Raw genomic sequence first — 25,422 nt, forward strand, 5'->3', positions numbered from 1 at the left:
TAAAAATATTGAACGATCTTAGAAAACCTAGGGGTAGGATGGGATTGGGGCAGAATAAAAATGTTTTGAAGGTCTCCTGGGAGGAGGAGAGTGGAAGGAGGTGAAATTATTTTAATATTCTCGTCTTGTGTTAAAAAAGTAGTAAGGTGAAAACATATTATCTTGGGGTGAAAACAGTGGGTTTTCATGGGGAAATAGTTAATATCTTGTTTATAAGAAATGGTGGAGAAATCTGTGTCTGATTATGAGAAGGAAATAAGAATGAGGAATTCTGTATTCTCAAATATCTTGTGCAGAATTTAGTTAAAACTTGTGCTAGTAAACTTGTTCTGGTCTTGTTAGAAAGGGAGAGATGATTACAAGAAGTGTTAGGGCTTTTTGGTGACTGTGGCTGCTTATACACAAAACCTATGACAGTATGTGAGATCCATATCAGGCAATCCTCAGACTTTCCTGGAAGAAAAATTTGTTGTATTTGACTGTATCGCTGTCTGGGGCTAGAAGGATGTTTTTGATCGCCTTGACTTTCTCTACAGCAGTTGTTGGAATGTTAGCCAAGTAAATACTTTCTTACGGATCTATATAACAAAGACAATTTTTTTGTTTTTTGTATTTGTGCTTGTTTTTGTCAGAAGGTAACCATTAGTGGAATACAAAAGTATGGTGGGAATTCCAAATTTACAAAGAGAAAAAAGGAAATAGAAATCTAAAATAAATAATAAATTTTTAAAAATATTAAAGTAAGATGGAAGAGTAAAAATCAAATATATCCGACTCTAAATATGAATGGACTAAATTCTCTCCTGAAAAGACAGGCTTTCAAATTAAAGTGAAAAAACAAAAGCTAGCTACAGGACTTTCAGAATTAAAACACTTTAATCAAAGTGGTAAAGGTTGAAAATAAGAAGGTAAGGAAAGAGATATTAAGTGAATGTGACAAGGAAAGTAAGACTTAAAGTTAATTAAAAGCATTTAACAAGATAAAAAGGAACATTATAAAATGAAAAAAAGGCAAATTTACAAAGAAACTAAGAAGTATAAACCTATATGTGCATAAAAATATGCCAACCAAATAAATATGTAAAGGAAAAATCTATTGGAAATGCAAGGAGAAACTGATACAATGCATTTTGGTGGGTGACTAGTTATTTCTCTCGTACTAGATGTACCTAGTAGATTTTAAGAAGGATGTAGAAGTAAGGACATAGAGAAATCCAATAATAGAATAAATACTTGATTTAGTAAATTTAAGTAAAACTTTATGTTTCTTGAACAGATAATACCCACTTTTATGGGCATATCCATAGAACATTTACAAAAAGTCAGGAATATACTTGGATATAAAGAAAGCTTAAAGATTTTATGTTTTTTAACATTAAGCAATAAAATTAATATTAAATAATTTAAAAGGATACCAGACCAGTTGTGAAGTAAGAAATATAGTTTTAGATCAAAGAAAAAGTTTAAAGAAAAAATGCAAGCTTTTCATGAAACATAGAAAAAGAAAATGCATTATTCTAAAATGTGTGGGACATGGCTAAAGCTATCACTGCCACCATTTTTAAAGTAGAGACCAGAAATAAAAGAATTTGGAATTTGTCCTAAGAAATTTGAAAAAGAACAATGAAACAAAGTATAAAAACCTAAGAGAGATGAAAGTTGATTTTGTAAAACAAAATACCAAAAAAATACATAGTTGAAATTGATAAATACATCTTAAATCTGGTCCTTTGGAAAGACAATAACGTAGAAAACCCTTCTTGATTCTGGTAGAGATAAAGAGAGAAAACAAAAGTAGACCAGTTGCGAATGTGATACAGGAGAAATTAAGATAATTACAAGAAAACTTTATGCAACTCTGTAGCAAAAATTTGAACTTTTGGAGCCTGTAAAGGTAACATGAGCTGTTACTATTTACTTAACACATCTGAGGGAGCTGAAGTGCTTGAAGTGGGGCAAGGAAGAAGGAAGCAAGACAGCTTGTGATGCAGAACTGGGAAAATGGTCAGGGAGTGGAGGTACAAGCCACTCCAGAAAACGGTGGTGAGGGAGGGAGGTAGCCGACAACAGCTTCAATACAGGAAAGGGGAGTGAGTGAATCCCCAGAATCTCTTTGCTCCAAACAGTCAAGAAAGCTATTCACATAAGAACAATAGCCACGTGGAAAAGAAAACAGGGTTTTGTTCATCTGACCAAGCACCTGTTGAATATTTTTGTGTGTGTGTGAGGAAGATTGGCCCTTAGCTAACATCTGTGCCAATCTTCCTCTATTTTGTATGTGGGTCACCACCACGGCATGGCTTGATGAGTGGTGTGTGTAGGTCTGCACCCAGGATCTGAACCCGCGAACCCCGGGCTGCCAAAGCAGAGTGTGCAAACTTAACCACTACACCACTGAGCCAGCCCCTAAATGAGGGCAAGTGATTCTAAAATGGAAAGCTTAGCTTGAGAGCCTTAAATGAGACAGACCTCTCTCTTCCTGAGTCTCTACCTATTTCACCCTGAATCCAGGGGTGATACCTTAAACCACAGTGATTTTAGCAAGAGCCGATCTGACCAGTGTCAGAGGACAAGAGGACAAAATTGAGCATATTTTCCCTTAGTGCCTAAGCCACTTTATCAGGGCAGAATCCTTGGCTCATCTACCCTCCAGGAGGAGAGGGAACAAAAGTAACAGCCAGACGTCTTCTCACCCTGGCCACCTTATCCATAAAACAGGAGGCAGAAGAAAGTGGGAAAATACCGACGTGCAAGCGTGCAGGGATAGGAAGAGGATCCTGGTCTGGAAAGGCTGGCTCTTGGGGAAGCCGCAGGTGGCCACAAGGGAGCCATTGCACAATGTTGCAGAAGAACAGGGCAAAGGAATAATCTTTCATTTGATTGATGAATAAATGAGGCCCTTTGAGGTGAAGTTATTTGTCTCCATGATACACATGATCAGTCTGAACCAGTCATCTTGCCTTGCTGGCTGGTTTTTTTCTTGTATGGCACTCCCACTTTATCTCTGCCCAGTGGCCATGGTGATCTCTGGATTCAGACGTGGAGTTCCAGTCCTGGCCTACCACTGACAAGCTGTGAGATGTCGGGCAAGTTTCTGAACCCCCTCGTGCCCCAGTTTCCCCATATATCAAGTAGGGATAATGGGTTCTAGGGCTTTTGTGATAATTGACTAGGAAATTGGGTAAAGTACCTGAAAACAGTGCCAGGCACGTGCTAAGAGCTCAATAGATGTTAGCTATGTAATTTTTACAAAAAGAGAACATAGATTTTTATTGTATTCAAGACTTTGATGCCATTTGTTATTAGTAAGTGGCAGAGTTGAAAATATTAAAACTAAAATTTAAATTAATTCTACTTTTAAAATTCATTCAGATTGAATAGATGTTGATAGTGCAGTCAACTTATATGTTCTGATTGTGTGTATATATATATAGATTTTTTGGTGAGGAAGGTTGTCCCTGAGCTAACATCTGTTGCCAATCTTCCTCTTTTTGCTTGAGGGAGATTGTCCCCGAGCTAACATCTGTGCCAGTCCTCCTCTATTTTGTATGTGGGATGCCGCCACAGCATGGCTTGATGAGCAGTGTGTAGGTCTGCGCCTAGGATCTGAACCCGGGAACCCCAGGCCAGCCCCCGATTGTGAATATTTTATCTTTTGGAATATCCTTCATTTGTAGTAAATACTACTTTTGGAGCAAAGTTCTTCCAAAATAAAATGCATGCTACCTGAGGATTGTTCTGTCAGGGTTTTACATAATGTTTAACGAGATGGATGAGGATTTCATATTATAAAAGAACAATTGAAAGATCTTCTGTAAAGACCACTGAGTAATATTGAAATAGCACTTTATGTGCTCCTTGCCCAGGTGCGTCAGTGAACGCCTGTCATTTCACAAGTCCGCCACGCTTGCCCTGTTACCCCAGCTTCATTCAGACTTCAGTTTTAATGCATATTGAGTCCAGATACAGAATACTGGATCTGATTTACTGTTTGTATGCAGTTTGTTTAGATGTCTGCTGATTTTGCCTTTGACAAATTTAAATAAATAAAATTGGTGTTTTTGCAGGATTTACTTTACATTCTTGTATTGTACAGTGGGCTGGTGTTAAAACACAATAACTTTTATTTTTTTGTGAGGAAGACCGGCCCTGAGCTAACATCTATTGTGAATCCTCCTTTTTTTTTTTTTTCCCCTTTTTCTCCCCAAAGCCCGAGTAGATAGTTGTATGTCATAGTTGCACATCCTTCTAGTTGCTGTATGTGGGACGCTGCCTCAGCATGGCCAGACAAACGGTATGTCAGTGCACCCCTGGGATCCAAACCCGGGCTGCCAGTAGCAGAGCACGTGCACTTAACCGCTAAGCCACGGGGCCGGCCCCATCACAATAGCTTTTAAATTGACCTGCTTACGGAGTGATCTGTAAAATCTTTCTCAATGTCTTTCTATAACTGCTGAGGTCAGCTAGGAATCATGATTTGTTTTTGCAGGCAAGTTAATGGGTTAAAATGGCAGTGGAAACTGCCTTCTGGATAGAAGGTTTAAAAAGTGCACTTAACCACTTACTCAGGGTGTTTAGAATAAAGAATCAAGCAAAGTCATTTTGTCTTTAAATCCAGTTTGTCTTTGAAAATAGTGGAAAGCAGAGGTTCATAATGCAAGTATTATATCATATGCCTACGTGTGTATTATTAGGTTGGTTTGAGTTCAGTGTTCCTGTTTATTCTGTGGTTGAAAAGACCATGGAGAACAAAAAGTGACTAATTTTCTTACTTGCTGTTTTTTCAGTTGCTTCAAATCTTTGAAAGTAGTGGCTATGGATTTGTAGTATCAGTGATGTACAAATGAGAGCCCTATAACTTAATCGGAAGAGAAAGGGAGGGCTGGAGTCTGAAAATCTTATGATTCTGATTCCAGCCAAATGCATGGAAACATTAGGGTTGTCAGTTTCCTAAGCTTTTTAATAAAATACCATCACCAAAAGTTTGGTATAAATATATTTATATTGCTATTATTTCTTGTTGTGGAGAAGTTTTCTAAGTTTTTAAAATGTTTACTTGGAAATTTTATTACCTCAGTTTTAGAACCTCTGAATATTATCTGACACGACCACCACCTTGAGATTTTCCTTGTGAGCATTAGAATTTATTGATTTTTAATCTTTTTCAACTCCTTGAAATATATGCATTATGAATGTTTAGAGTGTTTAAATATTCTTATTTTAAACACTCTGGGTATATTAATGAATAGGAATATAAACAATCTCTTTAAACTTTTTGGGATTGTCTTTTTAATTGCAAAAAAGAATTATAAGTGTGTTACCAGAAGAACATTAGTTAAAGTGGGGTAATACATTGTGATATGCCATAGAATTCTAATTTTTATACTAGCAATATATAATAAAATATTTAAGAAAAATAAATCTAGCATAACTGAAGTCTGACGTTGCCCATATATTCTTATTTAGAGGTATCTTTCATTACGGCAGGCAACTTGAATTGCTTCATACTGGAAAATTTAATGTACCACTCAATTACTGTGTGTTAGCCCAATTTAAAATAATAGATTGGGAGTAAGGTCTTAATGCATTGTAACCTTTGGAACATTAGAAATAACCTCTTTCTTTCCAGAAATCAGTATATAGTAAGGATATCAGTTTTATCCTACTGCATAAATAGATTTGTAATAGCATTTAGTATTATACTTATTACTTATTTAGTACTTATACTTATTACATAAGTATACTGATTTCTTCTCTTACTATACTTATTCTAATATTAATTTAAAGATGATGCTGTTATGATATTTGAAAATATATACTTTGATTTTAAAGCTTTTTTGATGACCTCATTCTGATTCTGGTGAAAGATACAACTTAGGAGTGTCTTAACAATTTTATATTATTTCATAAAATGGATGTTTTGAAAGAATTTGAGACAGTGGGTTTTGTGATAAAATTTTAGCTGCACAAAGGTCCTTATTGTCACTTTCTTCTTTAACAGTCATACTATGTACAGTTGTGCAACTGATTAAAATATTAGGACTTTATTTGAGGAATTAGAAAAAGATTTCATAAAAGGAATATTGTCTTGTGATGCTACCTCTTAGTGATAGTCATTGGCTTTTTCATTTATTGTGAAAAGAAAATTTTCTATACTAGGTGAAAATGTTCACAGAAACTAATTTACATACCCCATCAAATTCCTTTTGGAATAGGGGAGAATATAGGTAAACAAATAGTAATAAAACTAATTTACATACTCTAAAATGTTGGTCTTAATGGTGCTGATGGAAGGTTTCCAATTTGTAGCAAAGCAGTTATTTTTAAGAAACAAATTTTATTGAAATGTACTTTGTTTAAAAAAATATATATTGCCAAATGCAATATTGGACAGATTTATCTTATTCTTATTTCTTTGGTTGATGATCAAATAATAGACCTGGATTCATGATTTTATAAGCAGACCTTGATGATCTTGTCAGTTTTATGTATTTCCAATGCGGTAGATGCAAATACATAGAGGACAATAACAGTTTTGATTTGGAATCATAGTCTTTAATGGATCTATTCCTTTTTCTTTATTATCCATGGATTCTCAAAACATGGGTTACAGACCACCCGTCTCAGGAATCATCTGTGAGGCTTCGTAATGTGTGGATTCTTGGGCCCCACTATAGAATACTGTCTTGGTAGAATACTGTCTTACCAAAACCCTGCAGTTTTAGTAAGAACCGTAGATGATTTTTATGGGCATCGAGGTTTGTGAACCAGTGCCCTAGAGCAGGGGTGGGCAAACTTTTTCTGTGAATTGCTAGATAGTAAATATTTTCAGCCTTATGGTCTTTGTTGCAACTGCTCACCTCTCCTATAAAAGCAGCAACAGTAAATACATGAACAAATGGGCATAGCCAGCCAGATTTGGTGCACAAATTTACAGATTTCTGATAGAATCAAGATTCTACACAGATAGTTTTTCCTCTATGAATCTATTCTAAGATATTATCTCTGAAATCAGTTTTCATGTGATTTTTTGTGTGTTTATTTTTTGATAACCGGACAAAATCTGTAAATATAAGAGCACTTCCTGGATATATATTAAATGAATTAATAGACTTAAAACCTTGATATATTGAAAGCCTTTTCTATGTTAATATTAAAGAGAGTATGATTATCTTATTTGTAACTATGTAATGTGCTTCTAATATAGGTTCCTGTGGCTAGAGCAAGTATTCTTTGGCTAATTGGAGAAAACTGTGAACGAGTTCCTAAAATTGCCCCTGATGTTTTGAGGAAGATGGCTAAAAACTTCACTGGTGAAGATGATCTGGTAAAACTGCAGATTTTAAATCTCGGAGCAAAATTGTATTTAACCAACTCCAAACAGGTAAGAGGCTAATTTTTAGTCTACCTCTGTGATATCTGCTTTCTTCTTTACTCTGATCAAGCAGCTAAGGTCTCTTCATGCATTAGTCTGTCCATTAGATGATAGGGGTGCAAAGAGATGCCATTCTAGTCTAGTAGAGGAGAACAACAGATAAAAAATGAAATAATATATGGTAAGCACTCTAATAGAAGTATTGAGATACAGTGGAACTCCGGAGGAGAAAGTTAGTGCAAGTCTGAAGTAGAAGGAGGTGAGAGATCAGACAAAGTTTCATAAAGGATAAGACTCTTGAAAGGGCTTGTAAGCAGTGGTTTACTGCACAGAATAAGGAAAGAGGAGAGCAGAGGGTCAGTCATGGAACAGCTTGGTGCTTTCAAGAAACTTAAAGCTGAGTCTGGAAAGGTAGGCAAGGTCATGACTCAGAGTTGCAGGTGCTCTGGACCTTGTCCTCCAGGTGAAGGGGAAACGATTAAATATTTTTTAATTGTGGTATAATTTACCAGATTTGCAGGTTTAGAATATTCATTTTTTAAATCCGTTGACTCTTTGAGGAACTGTTGGTAAGAGGAATCACCTCTATGTATAAGATACATGGAATCACTTCCGTGTATAGAATAGGGACTTCCCATCCTTCTTCCTGTATCTGCAGTGCTGTTGTCCATGGGTGGAGGACTTAACCTGATCAGTGAGACTGGAAAAGGATTCTTACTCATTTGCAGCTACGCCTCTGAGTAGGCTTTATACTCCATGTCCTGTCTCTGTTTCTCTCTAATTTTTCCTTTCTCTCTGACTCTTACTTTGCCTCCATGGATTTTTTTTTCTCTGTTTCCGTCTCTCTGTCTTTGTTTTTGTCCCCCTCCTCTCCAGAACTCTCTCTGCCTGTGTATCTTTCTGACATCCTTCACCCCTTCACACACGCGTGCGCGTGCACACACACGTCACCACTACAGTCTAATGTCTGTGTCTCTTTCTCTTCTTCCTCTCCCATCAGTGTTCATCTCTCCCTTATTGTATTTGCTGTATGTATCTCTCTCTCCTGCCTTCTCTGCCTACCCACAGGCCACACTCGTGCTCTAGTAGCTGATGTTGGCCATTCAGAATCTTCAGGTTGACTCCTCAAATTCATTTCTTGTATGCTTTGGGATTGTCTTCATCCCTAATTGTGATATGAGTTGTATTATTGTAACTCTTGCTGATTGGTGTACAAGATTTATGACCGAATAATTGTGAATATTTTGAGAATCTTTCCATATTTAGATTTTATCTTTACATTTTAGGTCAGTCTTTGAAAGGAATCAGTTAATCGTTTTCAAGTGTCATGTACATTTCTTAATGTGATAAGTTACTTTTTAAAAACTGAGTGAATGAAAGGAAACCTGTTTGCTGTTGAGTTTCTTGTTTATTGATAAAAACTTATTTTAGCCTCACACTCCCAGTGTTCACTAAATCCATGTGGTATAATGAAAGTCAATATAACACCTAGAATATTATGATCGTTATGACTTTCTGTCTGGTTTGGCCACTCTAAATCTATCTTAAAGATTATTATAGGGCCGGCCCTGTGGCTTGGTGGTTAAGTGCGCGCGCTGCGATGCTGGTGGCCCGGGTTCGGATCCCGGGTGCGCATCGAGGCACCACTTCTCCGTTCATCCTGAGGCCGAGTCCCACATACAGCAACTAGAAGGATGTGCAGCTACGACATACAACTATCCACTGGGGCTTTGGGGGGAAAAAATAAAATAAATAAAATCTTTAAAAAAAAAAAAAAAAAAAAGATTATTATAAAAGAAAAATAATACAAAATTAATATGTTAATCAAGACTGAAAGTAGTTATGTCTTACAAAACTACATGAAGGTTCTGTCTTTGGCCCTCATCTTTGTAACTGTAAATAACCAGTAATGGAATGTAGTACTCTTTGTTCAGAAATTGTAGAATGTTTTCCGTATCTTTTTATCCAGTGTATTTGAAGACAACATAGTTTGCGCACAAATATTTTTTTTCTTGAGTGGTATTATTGAAGTTTTGGAGCCCAGCTTCTGAAGTGTTCTGTTTTATATTTTGGAATTATATTTCTAGATAACCACAATAGACTCCACCACCAGCTGGTGAAAACATAGAGATGTTTATAAAATATACCAAATTTTCACATATATTTTTATATAACTCATTGTTTTTAAATGATTAAATATAAAAACAGATGAATAAAGGTGTCCTGTAGAGTTGTGCTCTGTTCTGCAGTTTCTCATTTCTCAAGAAAAGGGGTTTGAGAGAATTGCTAAGTTAAAATTAGCATTAAAGAATGATTTCTAGCACCATCAACTTGACAGCATTTTTAGGTCTTATGGTTCATACCCTTTGGATGTGAGGCAGAGACTAAAATGATTCCTTTGACCTAAATGTAAAAAATTATCTTCTGTACTTATTTATGTTACCATCTTTAAAACTGAACTACGGAGACTAAGCCACAGTATTCAGGGACTGGTTTGCCATGAGGTCCTGATATTTATTTGTAGATTTGACTTCCCTGTGGTCTAGATACCTCAGTGAGCATTTCCAGAATATTTATTGAATTATTTAGTTATGGAAAATGTCTAAGTTGATTTTTATAAGGTTTAGCACATTGTGTTCATTTGTATGCTTAAGGAATAATTGAATAATAAATTTCTTTAATATCTCAAAATGTTTTTACTTGGTATAGAAAAAAATTTACAAAATTAGTCAACAGTCTGCTTTCAGTATGGTTGAGTTAGCTCCTACAGGACTGACTCTCCCATTGAGAACAACTATAAACTCTGGAAAAATACAAAAAATCAGTAACTGCCGGAAGTCTCAGAAGAATAAAGAAAAGCAGGAAGATTCTGGAGGAGAATTGACACTTGGAAAAAGGGAGTGGCACAGAGTAAATTTCCCTGCTTTTATGGGTTTTATCCTGAGGACAGGCTATAGTTGGCACTACGCATAGAGGCTAAAACTCCAGAAGGAAACCCAGAGTCCTTCTGGCCTAAGAAAGTAGAGGGCATAGTTCAGGAAAACTAGAGATACTAGAAAGTTAAGGAAGAATTCTAGAAAGGGGAGAGCCAGGGTGGGGGAGCTTCAGAATCTGTGAATAACTCTGCCTGAGTCTCTGGCTGACCCCTGACCCACACATGCCCACAGTGGATTCAGCGCAGCACAGCCAGGAATAAAGGGACTGAACTGAAATTTGAGCTGCACCAAAGAGACCAAGTTCGCACTTTGAACCCGACCAAGTTAATCACCTGCTAAAACAAACAAACAAACAAAAATCAATACTCATTTAAAGAGTATAACAATGTCCAGGGTCTCTACAATATAACATTCATAATGTCCAAGATACAATTCAGAATTACTATACATAACAAGAACCAGAATGAGGAGTTACGGTTTAATGGGTATAAAGTTTTAATTTGTGAAGAGACAAATATTTCTGGAGATGGATGGTGGTGATGGTTGCACAACACTGTGAATATACTTAATGCCACTGAACTGCACACTTAAAAATGGTTAAAATGGTGAGTTTTATGTATATTTTACCACAATAAAAAATAAGAAGAGGAAAATGTGATCAGTTTTCAAGAAAAAAACAAAAAATAACAGAAAGCAGCTCTGAGGTGACCCAGATGTTGGAATTTGCAGGCAAACATTTTGAAGCAGCTTTTATAACTGGGGTTGGTGATATAAAGGAAAATATATTCACAGCGAATGAAAAGATAACAGCAGAGAAATAGAAACTATAAAAAAGAATCAAATGTAAGTTCTAGAACTGAAAAATACAGTACCTGAAAAATCAACATCTTGTCTGATCTTTAATATTATATTTATTCTTTAACATTTTAATATTTTTCTTTCTGGGTATAGAGAGATAAGCTGCTTCATACAGTTTTTTACAAACTCTATTATATTATGTTTAAGACTTTAGGTGAACTTCTGTAAGCATCTTTAATTTTCTGACTTGGGCTGTTTCAGATGTAAGTTTGTATTGGAAAGCATTTTAACCGTGTATGATGACTCCCATAGAACTCTTTGATATCAGTTACTGTGAGGCAGGTAGTGATTGAGAGTACAGGCTCTAATGTTACTCTGTCTGGCTTCAAATCCTGTTTTGCCACTTACTAGCTACATGATTTTGGACAAATTATATGACTCAGTTTCTTTATCTATAAAACAAGAATTATGATAATATAGTCAGTTCTTTATAATACAACAAATATGTTCTAAAAAGTCATTGTACTTTACAAAATTGCACAAATAAAAACCACAGGGATTATTAGAAAAATGGATCTAGAGGCACAACACTCAAAAACTTCATTGGTGACACATTTGAAAAAAAGAAAAGAACCTAATAAAAACAGGAGCACAGTTTTGCACGTTAAGTGGTTAAGAAATACGTAAATACTAAAATGAATATAATTCTTTACCTTGAAAGAGACCTGAGGTTTGCTTGTGGAAATGGGTGTTGGAAAGGTTGTATTTGTAAGTTAAGTGGTGGAAGCTGGGTTAATCTGAAATTGGATGGAAAGTTGTACCACCAAATGTGGCCGATAACTTGTGTGGTGATCTGAGGTAGATGTTGAGGTGGGTATGTTCCGTTTTTCCTACGCAGCCGGGTTCAGCTGGGTGCAGTTTTATGCCTTCACCTAGTGTTTTCTTGCAGACGAAATCATGCCTAAGCAAACACAAAAATCACGTTATGCCCAAATTATTTCCTAATATATTGAATTGGAACAAATGCACATTTTCAAAACAATCATTAGAACAGAACTGACTGTTTCTACCTCACAAAGTTGTTAGGAGGATTAAGTGAGACAGTCCATGTAAAGTGCTAGGGTTTCCTGGCACATAATAGTGCTCAGTTCACATTAGTTACCTTGCTTTTTTGTAACCCTAATTTACACTATTAACCAACTGCTAGATTGTTCTTAGAGAATACGATTATTTACAGTAAGGGAACTAGTCCAGTTACTGAGAATCTTTATTCTCATTAGGAAAAACCTCGATTTGGGTTTATCCTGCTGAGAAAAGAGTTTGCCGAAACCCCTCTTTGATAGTTTATGAGGAAAATAATTGTTAGATATGAATATCAAGAGTGAGATATTCTATCACTGTTAGATGTAGTGATAAGTAACATAAGTTAGTTTTACTTAGCTCATGTTTTTATTTTTAATTATGAAATAATACAAATGTATAAAAAAGTACAAAATAGCATAAATACATATATAGCTACCACTAAGATTTAAGTTGATGTTTTTGCTGTATTTGTTATTATTTTTTAAGGGAATGTAACAGGTAGAGGTAAAAACCTGAAGTTCCCATTCGCACCTTCCTTCCTTCCCCGTTGGTAGCCACTGTTGTATTGGTAGTGTGTTTCAATCATGCATGTTTTATACTCTTATTATATGAGTATGTATCCACATATAATGTATGTTATTCTGTGGATTTTGAAATTTTGCATCAGTATATATTCTACTTTATGTATAGTTTTGCAACTTACTTTCTTCACTTAATACTGTATTTTTAAAATAGTGACGTGTAGATATAGTTCATTCCTTTTAATTAACTCTGATTTTCTGTGAGACAGGTTTTTGACTTTTCTGCTGTTAGCAAAGAAAGTATTTCACTGAGTATCTTTAGTACTTGTATTTTCTTTGTGTCACTTTTTAGATTTTTTGATTCTTAGTGAGAAATTTTATAAATCATACTGATGATTTGGGAATCTTCCCTGAAGTTAAAAGCAAATTCTCTCTTGCCCTGTGATTCGGGTCTTTGGAGAAATCCATCCCCGCCCCTGACCCCTTCAGCATGACTTAGCAAATGGGGCTCAAGCTCTGTGAGTGACACCTCTACCTTTTCTTGGATATTTTTCTTGGCATTAAAAAACTCAAGTAAGTATAACATATAAAGGAAGAATTTACAACTTTTCAAGTTGACAAAAATATGGATATTGTTAAATTCGTGAGATTCCATCCAAGTCACATAAAGAATCCCATTTAGTCATGAAGTCATGAAATTGATGAAATGGAACACTAGTCCTGCTTAGATTTGCCTCTGGTGTAGGTTAAGAATTCTGTGTAGCTTTCCTTCATTTACCAAACGCATTTGCCAATATCCTTCTTTTTAAAAATAACAACTATGTGGAACCAATATTAATCTTTGCTATGCTAAATGCTCAATTCTGTGTACTTTTTAAAATTTCTTAAACTAATAGTATATCTAAGCTGATTTTAGACGAGACTTTAAAAGACGTTTTTTATTATTTTGTGCTGACATTAAATATTTGAAGAAGGCTATTGTTAGAGCAAATATTTACCAGTTTATTATTTGTTAGAGTATTTAGGTAAAAATATGATGCTCATATTTTGAGAAGTTTTTTAAAATAATGAATTCCTTAATTTTTATATAGCATTACCCCAAATTCATTTTTCCTATATCACAGAGACTTAGAGTCAATCTGAAGGGAATGTAATTGGTGTAAATAGTGTCCGGACAGCATTAGCTGTTAGTTGGTACCAGTAGTGATTCCTTAAATCTAAGCAGAAAAATTAACCTGGAATCAAAATTTAATAAATAGCTATATAGATTATATTGAATATTTCTGTTAATAAGGGTACATTGTGTTATTCTCTTTGCTCATCTTGTATAATTTTATGAATAAAACCCATTTAGAAATACTGTTTAATGTCCCGTCTCGTTTAGAATTGGTCATGTTAAAATGCCACATTGTTTACTTGACCGCTGTCTACTGTCTTTGTAACTGTTGCCCAGGATAGATCTAATTTATGTCTATTGTCTCGGTGTCCCATCCAGTTTAGGATTTGTCCCAAATTTTTCATTTTTAATGAAGTAGTATCATTAATAGTTGCATTAAAATAAGACACAGTAAGTTTGTAGACCTCTGCATTGTACTCCTAACCTCTGCCATGGTTTTGCTGATGGCATACAAGACACAAGTGCAGTCAACAGAGATTTCATTTTAATATGTGAAGCATTTAAATCGGAAAGACTTTGTCTGTTTCCAACTTTTTTGAGATGCAGCATTAACTAACTTCTTAGTTTTAGAGCAGCATGGAGGGTGTGTGCTGGTAAAATGAAGTGTGATCTGACAAGGCAGTTGGGAAAAGCTAAGTCCTTTGCCTTCCTGTAGTGGTGAGATAAGTGTTTAAGTGTTTCATCTGCTGGCAACTTGATGTACCAGCGAGTTGGTGCCATGGCCTGTGTGAAGCACCCGTGGATGGAGCTGTAAGTGGACGGAGTCAGAGGAAGACGTGGGAAGTCAGAGGTTGGTTTTAGGTGAAATATGTGCAGGAGCCAGAGACAGAACAGTCCTGCACTAGATCATTAGAGAGAGTGGTCAGAGCACTCTCGCTACAGTAGTTTTGTCTTTTATTGTGTAGTGTAAATCTAAAACCTATTTATTTTGTTATTTGGCAGTTCTTTTTTTATTTTGTTATAAACCCAGCAGCAGTAAATTCTTAAAAATGAAAGCCTATACTTAATGAAGAATGAAGTACTGAATTTCTGTCTCAGTACTTAACACGCACAAAATGTTTATCAACATTTGCCGTCCACCGTGAGAGTTGTAGTGATGTCACTGCCACACAACAGCCGGAAGACATGACAAATCTGCTAAAAAAGGATCAGCATCTGTTTAAAGTTAGGAGTTAAGAAGATCATGCCTTAAGATGAGAAATATATGCAGGTGCAGAAGATGTTTACATCTCTCTCTGTGAAACGTGATCTCCTTTAGATCAAATAACTTTTTTAAAATTAATTTTATTTTTTATTCCAAGTTTTCTTTCGCTCATCTGAAAAATGAAGCAATAACTGTTAATGTATTGGCTCCATTAGCAGGAAAAGGACCTAAACAATGCTGATTTTTCAAATAGAAAATCAATTAATTCCAATAATAGTTCAACCTTTTTCACTCAAAGCTTTTGTATGTTTGTTCTGTGAGTGCTGTAAATGGAATCAAAGTAAAGCCTTTAGAAGTTTATTCTGTCAAAAATGCTGTAAATGCTATAGTAAATTTAAAAGCCCAACATGAAAGATAAAATTACTTGTTTTTGCCAAAAGGATGTTGTCATGGAAAAATCAATGTTCTTATTAAATTAAGAAAACTATAGAACAGAAATATTTTGGGATTGGTTGTGGTGCATGCAAACAAACTTGACTCGTTCTGCCAATTGAAATAAAACTATAATGGTCAAATTTACTGATATTTGATATATATAGTTTAACTGAACTACTGAATTCTTGTGATGAAGTTAATATTGAAAAAACATACTTCAGCATGACAGCATGCACTCTTGTACACAACTCTCTTTGCTGCATGTTACCAACAGGATTTTAGAAATGTGATTTTGTGAAAAACTGCTTTGTAAATTAACCTAAGCATCCTATATTGGCTTTTTTGGCCAGGGGGGTGGGGTGGAAGGGAGTAAACGAAACTTTTGTATCTTGGTTAGATTTTGATTCAAAATCATTTGGAAATCTTTAAAGTGTTCACCAAATAGAGTGCCAAAACCTTCAGCTTTTGAAAATTTCGGCAAATAGCAATTCTTAGAAAAATTGTGCGAACAGGAAGACACTGAAATTTATCCTTATAAAAGCAAGGGAAGAACTGAACAAATTAAGTGGTAAGAGCTCAAGATTTATTTTAGAAGTTCTGTCATTTGCAGTGTCTCAACTATTGTGAAGACTTTTTTTGATGGAGCTCTTATTTTTAATTGGTTAAGTTTATATTTTGTATTAGAATGAAATGAAATTGAGAAGACAATTGATTTTGCAGTATCTAAATTTGGTGAAATATTTAAAAAAAATATCAGTAGAGAATTATTTTAAAGTTTGTCTCATAAAAATAGTTTATCAAAGTGTCATTGAATGGAGGGGGAAAAGTTAAATATCTGGGCTTGAAATATTTACATATTTCAACCTAAAAGAAAACATTGAGAATATCCTTCATCCAGCAGAATTTTCTTTGTGCTTACCAGATTGTTGAATACTGTAAAGAGGATATTTTCTGCATTAAAAATAGTATGATCTATAGAGAAGAGTAAGTTCAAAATGTCAACAATTTCATAATTATTGATCATAAAATTAAATTTTGGACAAGATTGTAGATAATCTTATTTAAAAAAAAAAAAACAAAATAAGACCATATAAAAATACGTTCTTTAGGAAATAGTAATGACTTGGTAACCAAATTCAGAATAGCTCTATTAACATTTTCACTTACACATTTTATAGTTCTACTTTATTCCGACTAGGTTAATGCTTTTTAGATACATTGTTACTGAAAGAAGGTTGCTTTCTATGCAAATCAATTATCTTAGCCAATTATTATTGTAAAAGAGTTGACCACACCATTTCTGTACTTTGGCTTATTGTTCTAAAATTACTTTTAGCTCTGCCTGGCTTGATTGATTTTATTTTTTATCCATTTCAAATGTCTATAAAATGTTCTAATATAGATATTTTTTTCCATGTATTATGAATCCTATTTAATTTATAGTTGTATGTGTGTAACCTTCTAAATTAAAATTATGCTTTTTCAGTAAAATAACTGGAGTTTAAAATACAAACCTATTTTGTTAACATTTCAATTTTGGTTTAATTATTATTAAAATTATCTCAATATATGTTAATGTAGTACATTCAAAAATTGACTTAAGAAATCTTATTACCATGTAATAGCTACTATAATAAGTTGTTCCCTTACATAAGTAAATAAGTGACCAATATTACTAGAGGCCATAAGCAGCATGAGAAAAAAAAATGGAAGAAGTCTTTTATCCTGGTTTTTAGAGGGCATCAGCAGCTTGCTTTTATGAAAAAGTAACAGCTAAATGCACTGCAAATAATTTGCAGTAATCCAGTTCAGTGATTCATGTGTCTGCTTTAATGGGTCATAATTCAGGGTAAAGTAACGGAGTGCAGTCAGAGTGCAGACTCGGCTTATGCCAGGGACAGTATCTCTTCATAAAGCACACCTCAGGAGAAGCTGTTTGCCAGCCCCCTAATACTCGATGATGTTTTGATGTCCTGCATATTTTTCCGATTAAGTTTTGAGTGCCATGTTTTTAGTTGTATTTCCACATTCATTATTCTCACGTAGACCCTTCAGCGGGTTTGCCATATATGATTATTTTTTTAATGATGCCTTTCTTTCCACTTCAGCAGTTTAATAATCTAGCACATGGCTGCTTCTCAGTACTCAGCATTCACCTCCCCAGTACTGAAGAGGACATGTGCTTTGGCTTCAAAATTCCATTTCCAGCGTTAGAAATGCGTATTCCCTATGGAACAACATTTGTTTGACATAACCATTCATTTTTATTACCTCTTTAAATATGTTTATCCAGAGTTATCAATAATCATAAATAACTATTCTCATCTTGTTCTGTTTTTTTCCAACAGACAAAATTGCTTACCCAGTACATATTAAATCTCGGCAAGTATGATCAAAACTACGACATCAGAGACCGTACAAGATTTATTAGGCAGCTTATTGTTCCGAATGAGAAGAGTGGAGCTCTTAGTAAATATGCCAAAAAAATATTCCTAGCGCAAAAACCCGCACCACTGCTTGAGTCTCCTTTTAAAGGTATTATTATCAGAATATAACTGCAAAATATATCTAAAAAATTATGACAATATGTCCCGTTTCTAATGTGCTTAAAATTTATCTCTTAGAAAATATAAATGATTAGCATATGTAAATATATAAGGACAGTGTGCTTTCTACTCATTCCTCTGTTCTCCAGAGCAAGCTTTATATTAAAGTTTATATTTTTATAAACCTTATTTACCTAAATAATTTCAATCTTCTGATTTTATTTTTATTCTCCCTGAACATTTTAGCTGAACAATAGGTAAAAGCTGTGTTGTTCTTGTAGACATTGACTTCATTTCTATTTTAAATAGATAGCTTTATTTAATAAGGAATAAAATTCACCTTAATAGTCGTTAATTAAATATTGTATGTGCACTAACAAACTTTACTAGGAAGAATTATTTCATAAAAGTATCCCTTTATATTTAAAATTGTTTTTCAAAGATGAAAATTGACGCATTTTTCCCAGCTTTTTAAAAGGAGTAATTATTTTATCAGTTTAACAAGTAACTATTACAGTTGGAGTCAAATGATTATATACCTTGGTTTTCATATTGTTTCTTATTTAATTGTTGTAAACTGATGAAAAGCAGTTCAGTTTTGTAGTAAAACTATTAAAATTCTGGATGTGTTTGTGCCAAGACATGTATATGGATTGTTTAACTGTGCTGTCATTCTTAATATTCACAGTAAAGTAATTTTTAGAGAAGCTACATTTCAGAGCAACACCTCTAAACACACTGACTGATTAGCTTTTTTATTGACCATTATGGGGGAGATTATTGTAATCTATGGACTGAAATCAGTTTTTTGACCTATGAAGAGCTTCCTAGTTTATATTTATTCCTTGACATTTGAGGTAATATGCCAATTACCTTGAGCTCTGATTAGGATTGTTCTCTGTTATATGCAGCTCATATTGTTTATTTTATATTTCCCTCTGTTTTAATAGATAGGGATCATTTCCAGCTTGGCACTTTATCTCATACTCTCAACGCTAAAGCTACCGGGTACCTGGAATTATCTAATTGGCCAGAGGTGGCGCCCGACCCATCAGTTCGAAATGTAGAAGTGATAGAGTTGGTAAGCTGATCTTTCTGAAATTAATTTTGTCAAGCAGTGGGAGATTCTAGAACAACTATTATTTAATATAAAAGGTTTTTTTGGGGGGATTGAAAATTTTTCTGGTATTTCTAAACGTAATGTGTTAGATGTATCTCACTGTTACAAGAACTAACTAACTATTGTAGTATTCCTATGTCATTGTACATGTACTGTTCCTTTTCTTCAAAGAAATAGAGAATTGAATTCTCTGCATCAGTGCCATCCACTGTGTTTTGGTATTGCAATTTGTGGTACTGCATTTGTTAGCTGTGTAGATTCAATTTCTAAGGTATTTAGTTTCATTGGATTGAGCTTTTTTTACTTTGTTTAGAGATTCATAAGCTTCCTGTCAATATTTTTCTAAATAATTTTTGTTGTTCTCTTCCAGAAAAACCATACAAAGTGTTCTTCTGGATTTTCTGGTGAACCTGCTTTAAGTGAAGCCTAAACATAAATAGGGAGCATTATGTACCAAAAATGTCCTTAGACAAGGTCACAACTAAAATGAATAATGCATTGCTTTCACATGAAAAAAGAAAAACTGTCTATAAATGTAGAGAAATATAAACAAGAGAAATAAAGAGAGGGGTCTTCTGATTGTCTTTAGAGATTGATTATGTGAAATATATCCAATGCTTTTTTAAGTAGATTTAATAAAAAAGAATAATTAGGTATTACATTCTGGATGCTTTTCTGGTAGAAAAGATATATTGAACTAGGATTCAGATAACCAGAGTTCTTTACTACTAATTCTTATGGGAAAGTCAGTTAACCTCCTTGCTTATTAACTTGTCTATACACAATGGAAGAAAATCTTTATTACTGTAAATAGAAGAATTTCTATAATGAGCATAGCCATGTAATTTGATCCTCTTGAGAAATATGTTTCTCTTAACTACTCAAACTTATCCTGGCTTTAGAGCATGGCCAGAAGCAATAATAACTAATAATGGCTTCATTTAGCAAACTCTGGCAGTGTACTGTGATAATATTTTACAAACATTATCTTGTTTAAAGCTCATAGTGATTGTAAGTGATGGTTGTTATTATTCCCATTTTGCATATGAGGAAACTGAGGTTCAGAGAACCTAAGTAAATTGCCCAAGTTCACGTAGCTAGTAAGTGATGGAACTGGGATTCCAACCCAGATCTGTCTGAATGCATTGTTCTTGCTCTTTCTTACCGCATTTTATTATGTAGCATGAGGAGAGGCAGCCTGAGCTTATTGGAAAATCTGTACTTTCCTTAGTACTTAGCATCCTCATTTTCACGTTGTGACAAATTACCTCTATTTAGAGATGATGTTAAAAAATGTAAAAGCTATTAAAACTGATTGCATATCTATTCCTCCTTGCAACTAAGTTTGTTGATTTTCATTCAAATCTGTATACTCTTCAGTACTCTTAGAAAAGATTGGCTTATTTGTGGAACTTTTGGTCAGATGCTGGAATACAAAAAGAATGTTGTTTGTTGTGATTCTCTCCACAGATATACTCTCTCTCTGAGTTTCTTATTATGCCTGTTGGTTGTTTTTATAGTTGCGTCCTTTTTCATTATTGGATACATAGTGTTTTGGCCCAGTAGAACCATCTTTTTCTTTCTTTCTTTCTTTTTTTTTTTTTTTTTTGTGAGGAAGATCAGCCCTGAGCTAACATCCATGCTAATCCTCCTCTTTTTGCTGAGGAGGACCGGCCCTGAGCTAACATCTATTGCCAGTCCTCCTCCTTTTTTTTCCCCTTTTTTGTCCCCAAAGCCCCAGTAGATAGTTGTATGTGATAGTTGCACATCCTGCTAGTTGCTGTATGTGGGACACCACCTCAGCATGGCTGGAGAAGCGGTGCGTCGGTGCACCCCAGGGATCCGAACCCGGGCCACCAGCAGCAGAGCGCGCACATTTAACCTCTAAGCCACAGAGCCGGCCCAGAACCATCTTTTTATCCTCCTCCCATGTCTACCCTGTCCCTCCTCCTTGCTGCCTCAGTCTACCAAAAAAGAATAAAATAAAATTAGTTTATCTTCTCAGAAACTGATAGCAATGCTATGCAATTTAACTTGGTCTCAGCAGTAGCCTTATATTGGCTGATAGATTGGTTGCTTGGCTGTCTTCTTCCGTTTTCATATGCTCTTTTAAGCATTAACTACCTTATAGGGACAGTACTTACATAACCTGTTATCTTATGTTCGTTTCACCTGTCCAGTTCAACAGAGACAAATTAATTTCTTTTTCATTTTGCTGACTACATTCTGGAAATTAATAATTGTTAACTTATTATGGAGAATAATTATAACTGATGGAACCCAGTTGAAGAAAACTGTCGCTATCCGTTGATGCCACACAGAAAACAATTTCAGTCTATTGGTCTCTGGACGTATTGGCTTAAAATCATACCATAAGAGACACAATTAAATATAAAAATAATATACATAGTTTTATTATCTCATGCAGCTGCAGCAGTGCAGAAAGTAGTGTTCGTACAGTCTTTCTTGCCTCTCACTCTGCCTCACCTCGCTCCACAGTCACATCAGTGTATTTCATGTACATAATAGGCCATGTTATCCTAGTTTACTGTAAAGTGATCTTACAGGGTCACATCTCATCACTCTGAAATATAACTTAGTAAGAAAAATGGCCCAGGTTTAGATAATCTGCTATTTTAATCAAAACAACAGGAAACCTACTCAGATTGACACTACAAGTCACTTGGAATTACACACTACCATTTCTAGGATATCAGATATAATGTATATTTATATTATGATAGCAGTAAGTTTTGAAGATCCTTTAGAATTTTTTTGCTTAGTTCTAGAAAATCCTTTTCCCCCCATTTGCAGAAAGACTATCTTTTGCATATCAAGGGTATTTTGCTTTATAAACATATCTGCTATCAGTATTTTCTCCCTCATAGGAACTTTCAAATTAGTGCCTCACTCTTCTTTTCCTCTTCTCTTTTCCCTGTTATTCTTTTGCTTAGAATTGTGTAATTATCATAGTCATAAGAGACCATAACAAAAATTAAAATATTTTTATTGTTAGTCTTTGCCCTTTAAAACCTAAAACTCCATGAATAGAGTCCATGGCCACGTGAAGGTAATTTGCCCCTTTGAGCATAGAAGCCTAGTTTTCCTTATTTGTTGAGTTAGTCTTGCCCTGAAAGCCGTAGTGTAATTGAGTAATTTTTTTCCATAAATTGATCTGACATACTTTTTTACCAGACTTCAGAAAAATGTGTTTGTTTGGATTTAAGAAAAATATGAACTTCGGTGTTTACTAAATATAGGAGAACTTGGTTTATAGAATACTAGCTTTATTCATATTTGGAGGACAAAGCGTTTTAAATGTATATAAAAGGAAAGCAATACTGCTGATCTTATGTAAGTATCTTATTCAAATATATTCAAGTAACTTTTACTCATTTTTCTATTGTTGTCTAGATAGTAATTTTCCAGGTTGCTGAAGCTTGTCTTTTTAAGCAACATACATTAAGCCCTGAAGCCCTCTAGATCAGTGGTTTTCAACCCTAGCCGCACATTATAATCGTATGGAGATCTTTAAACAAGACAAACCTATGTCAGACCTGCACCAGACCAATTAAATCAGAATCTTAGGTGAATCCCAGGCGTTAGCTTTTTTAATATTAGTATTTTTATTGTTTGTATTAGTATTTTAAAAATATTCTCAGGTGATTCTAGTGTGCATCCCGTGTTGAGAACCATTCTTGAATAAGAACCTCTGCCATGCTGTGAATTCGTTTACAACAAACGTGTACTCTAGCAAACTGGCACATAATATAACTCTGTTAAAAGTGTGATAAATGAGTCAACCATTTTTGACTTTAAAAAAAATATACATTTCTCTGCCCTTTAAAAGAGAATATTTGAAACATGAGTTAACTTTTTCTTGATGAATCAGGTCACAATTATGAAAATAATTTATTTTACTTTAATACACTGTGTTAAAGTCTTTAAGGGGCTGTTCACACGACTAATTATTGTGCCAGACACACTTGAGATATATCAGTGTACAAAATGTTTAAAAATCCCTGCTCTCCAGAAGCTGACCTTCCAGCAGGAATAGACTGACAATAAAAACAAATATATAAATTATATAGTATGTTAGAAAGTAACAGGGGCCAGCCCCGTGGCTTAGTGGTTGAGTGCGAGCGCTCCGCTACTGGTGGCCCGGGTTCGGATCCCGGGCGCGCACCAATGTGCTGCTTCTCCGGCCATGCTGAGGCCGCGTCCCACATACAGCAACTAGAAGGATGTGCAACTGTGACATACAACTATCTCCTGGGGCTTTGGGGAGAAAAAGAAGTTGGATTGGCACTGGATGTTAGCTCAGGGCTGGTCTTCCTCAGCAAAAAGAGGAGGATTGGCATGGATGTTAGCTCAGGGCTGACCTTCCTCACACACAAAAAAAGAAAGTAACAAGTTCTGTGATGTAAAAAACAATTAGAGCAAAGTAGGATCAAAAGTGCCAGGCATGGGAGGTTGAAATTTTAAATAGAGTGGTCTCCCTGAGGTGACGTAGCACAGAGACTTGAAGGGACTGAGGGAGTGAGCCGGGCCATCATCTGGGGGAGAGTGTTGGAGGTGGGAACACCTAGGAGAAAGGCCCTAAGGTGGGAGCGTGCCTGGGGTGTTTGAAGGAACAGTAAGGAGTGGAGTGGAGCAGAGGGAGCAGGAAGTCAGAGAGGCGGGGGGGGGGGGGAGGGGGGGGGAGGCAGGGTCAAGGAGGGCCGAGCAGCAGACTATTGTAAGGACTTCAGCTTGTTCTCTGAGTGAAATGGGGAGCCATTGCAGGTTTCAAACCCGAGAAGGGCTTGATTGGACTTTTCAATAGGATCATTCTAGCTGCTGTGTTGAGCAGACTTGTAGTAGGGGGCTGAGGGGTGGAAAGAGAAGCAAGAAAACCAGTTAGGAGGCTGTAGCAGTAATCCAGGAGGGAGATGGCTCTGGCCAAGGTGGTAAAGGACCAAGGTAGCTAAAGGCTTTCTTGATGGATTAGATGTTTATATTAGGACAGAAAGAGAGAAGTCAAGGATTGCCTCAGGGATTAGGCTGTTGAGAAGGTGGGGGCTATTTATTGCCTACACTAAATATTTTCTTTTTTTTTCTTTTACTTCACTATTTTTCTTTTACCTCAGCTCTGAACTTGCATTTCTTATTGTTGTTATTGTCTACCTCTAATTGCCTTGACCTCTTCTAGGCTGTATTATTTTAGTTTAAATCTTCTATAGGCCAACAAATACAAAAGTGTTTAAAATTGTATGTTATTACAAGGTTGTTGATTTAACATAATGGGCTCTAAGTGAGTGTGTCCTCTATTTAGGAGTGAAGGGGACTTGGCCTGAATGCCAGGACTTCTAACAGTTGCCTTCTCTGCTGAGGCCTTCAACTTTCTTCTGGGTTCACAGAAGAAATCTGAATGATTTAAGTTTTCCGGAAGACTGAATCCCTTCATGAGAATTCATTTATATTTACATTTTTATATTTTATTAAACAGGCAAAAGAATGGACTCCGGCAGGAAAAGCAAAGAAAGAGAATCCTGCTAAGAAATTTTACTCTGAATCTGAGGAGGAAGAGGACTCTTCTGATAGCAGCAGTGACAGTGGTGGGGTTTATAATTTATTGAAAAACATTGTTCACTGTAGCTTACATGCTATGCCTCCAGCAAAACGATTAGACCTAGTACATAATATTTGACAAGTGGGTTTAAGTAAAGTTTATACTATTATAATAATTCCTTTCATTTACATATCACTATTTAGTTTTCAAAGTAATTTCTAATCCCTTCTCCTTTGACATTGTCTCTTGAACACATAGCTAATAAGTGATGGAGATGAAACTCATGCTTTTCTGAATCCTAACCCACACTGCCTGTTATATTCATTAGCGTATTAAAAAACATGATTTTACATTTGATAAGCCTTTACTGGGGCCTTTAAAAGTAACTTTGTTTTATAAAAATGTAAAATTTATTTTAAATGTTGAGCAATGTATGCGTCATCCATTTTATACTCTTCTGTTTCTACCTGAACCTTTATAGAGATAAAGCTAAAATTAATACATCTCTTGGGTATTATAAAGAAACAAAGAACTGAAAAGGTTGAGGCAACCATATACAGTGATGCTAAATAGGAGGGATGTAGAAATCTTGGATTTTAGCTACGCAGATTGCATAGGGCACTTACCTTTCTCTATATATGATCAGTGAAGAGGTGGAGTTAGATGCTTTTTAAGTCCCTTCAATACTAAAATTTTGTGAGTGATTTGCCTAATGAAAAATATATTGGAGTTGCTT

The 25,422-nt window shown here is 35.2% G+C and overlaps 1 protein-coding gene across 2 annotated transcripts in view; it reads left to right on the forward strand.

Moving 5' to 3' along the window:
- The window catches only part of AP3B1 (adaptor related protein complex 3 subunit beta 1), a 254,487-nt gene that overhangs the window by 134,042 nt on the left and 95,023 nt on the right, over positions 1-25,422 (forward strand). For both annotated transcript variants that reach the window (XM_004420431.3, XM_087430137.1), the window contains exons 15-18: positions 7,208-7,384; positions 17,818-18,004; positions 18,966-19,096; positions 24,624-24,732. In XM_004420431.3, the coding sequence (XP_004420488.1) occupies positions 7,208-7,384; positions 17,818-18,004; positions 18,966-19,096; positions 24,624-24,732 (604 nt within the window). The remainder of the gene's footprint in view (positions 1-7,207; positions 7,385-17,817; positions 18,005-18,965; positions 19,097-24,623; positions 24,733-25,422) is intronic.

The sequence above is a fragment of the Ceratotherium simum genome, chromosome 4, assembly GCF_057802395.1.
Source record: "Ceratotherium simum simum isolate JZ-2026a chromosome 4, ASM5780239v1, whole genome shotgun sequence".
Taxonomy (NCBI): Eukaryota; Metazoa; Chordata; class Mammalia; order Perissodactyla; family Rhinocerotidae; genus Ceratotherium; species Ceratotherium simum.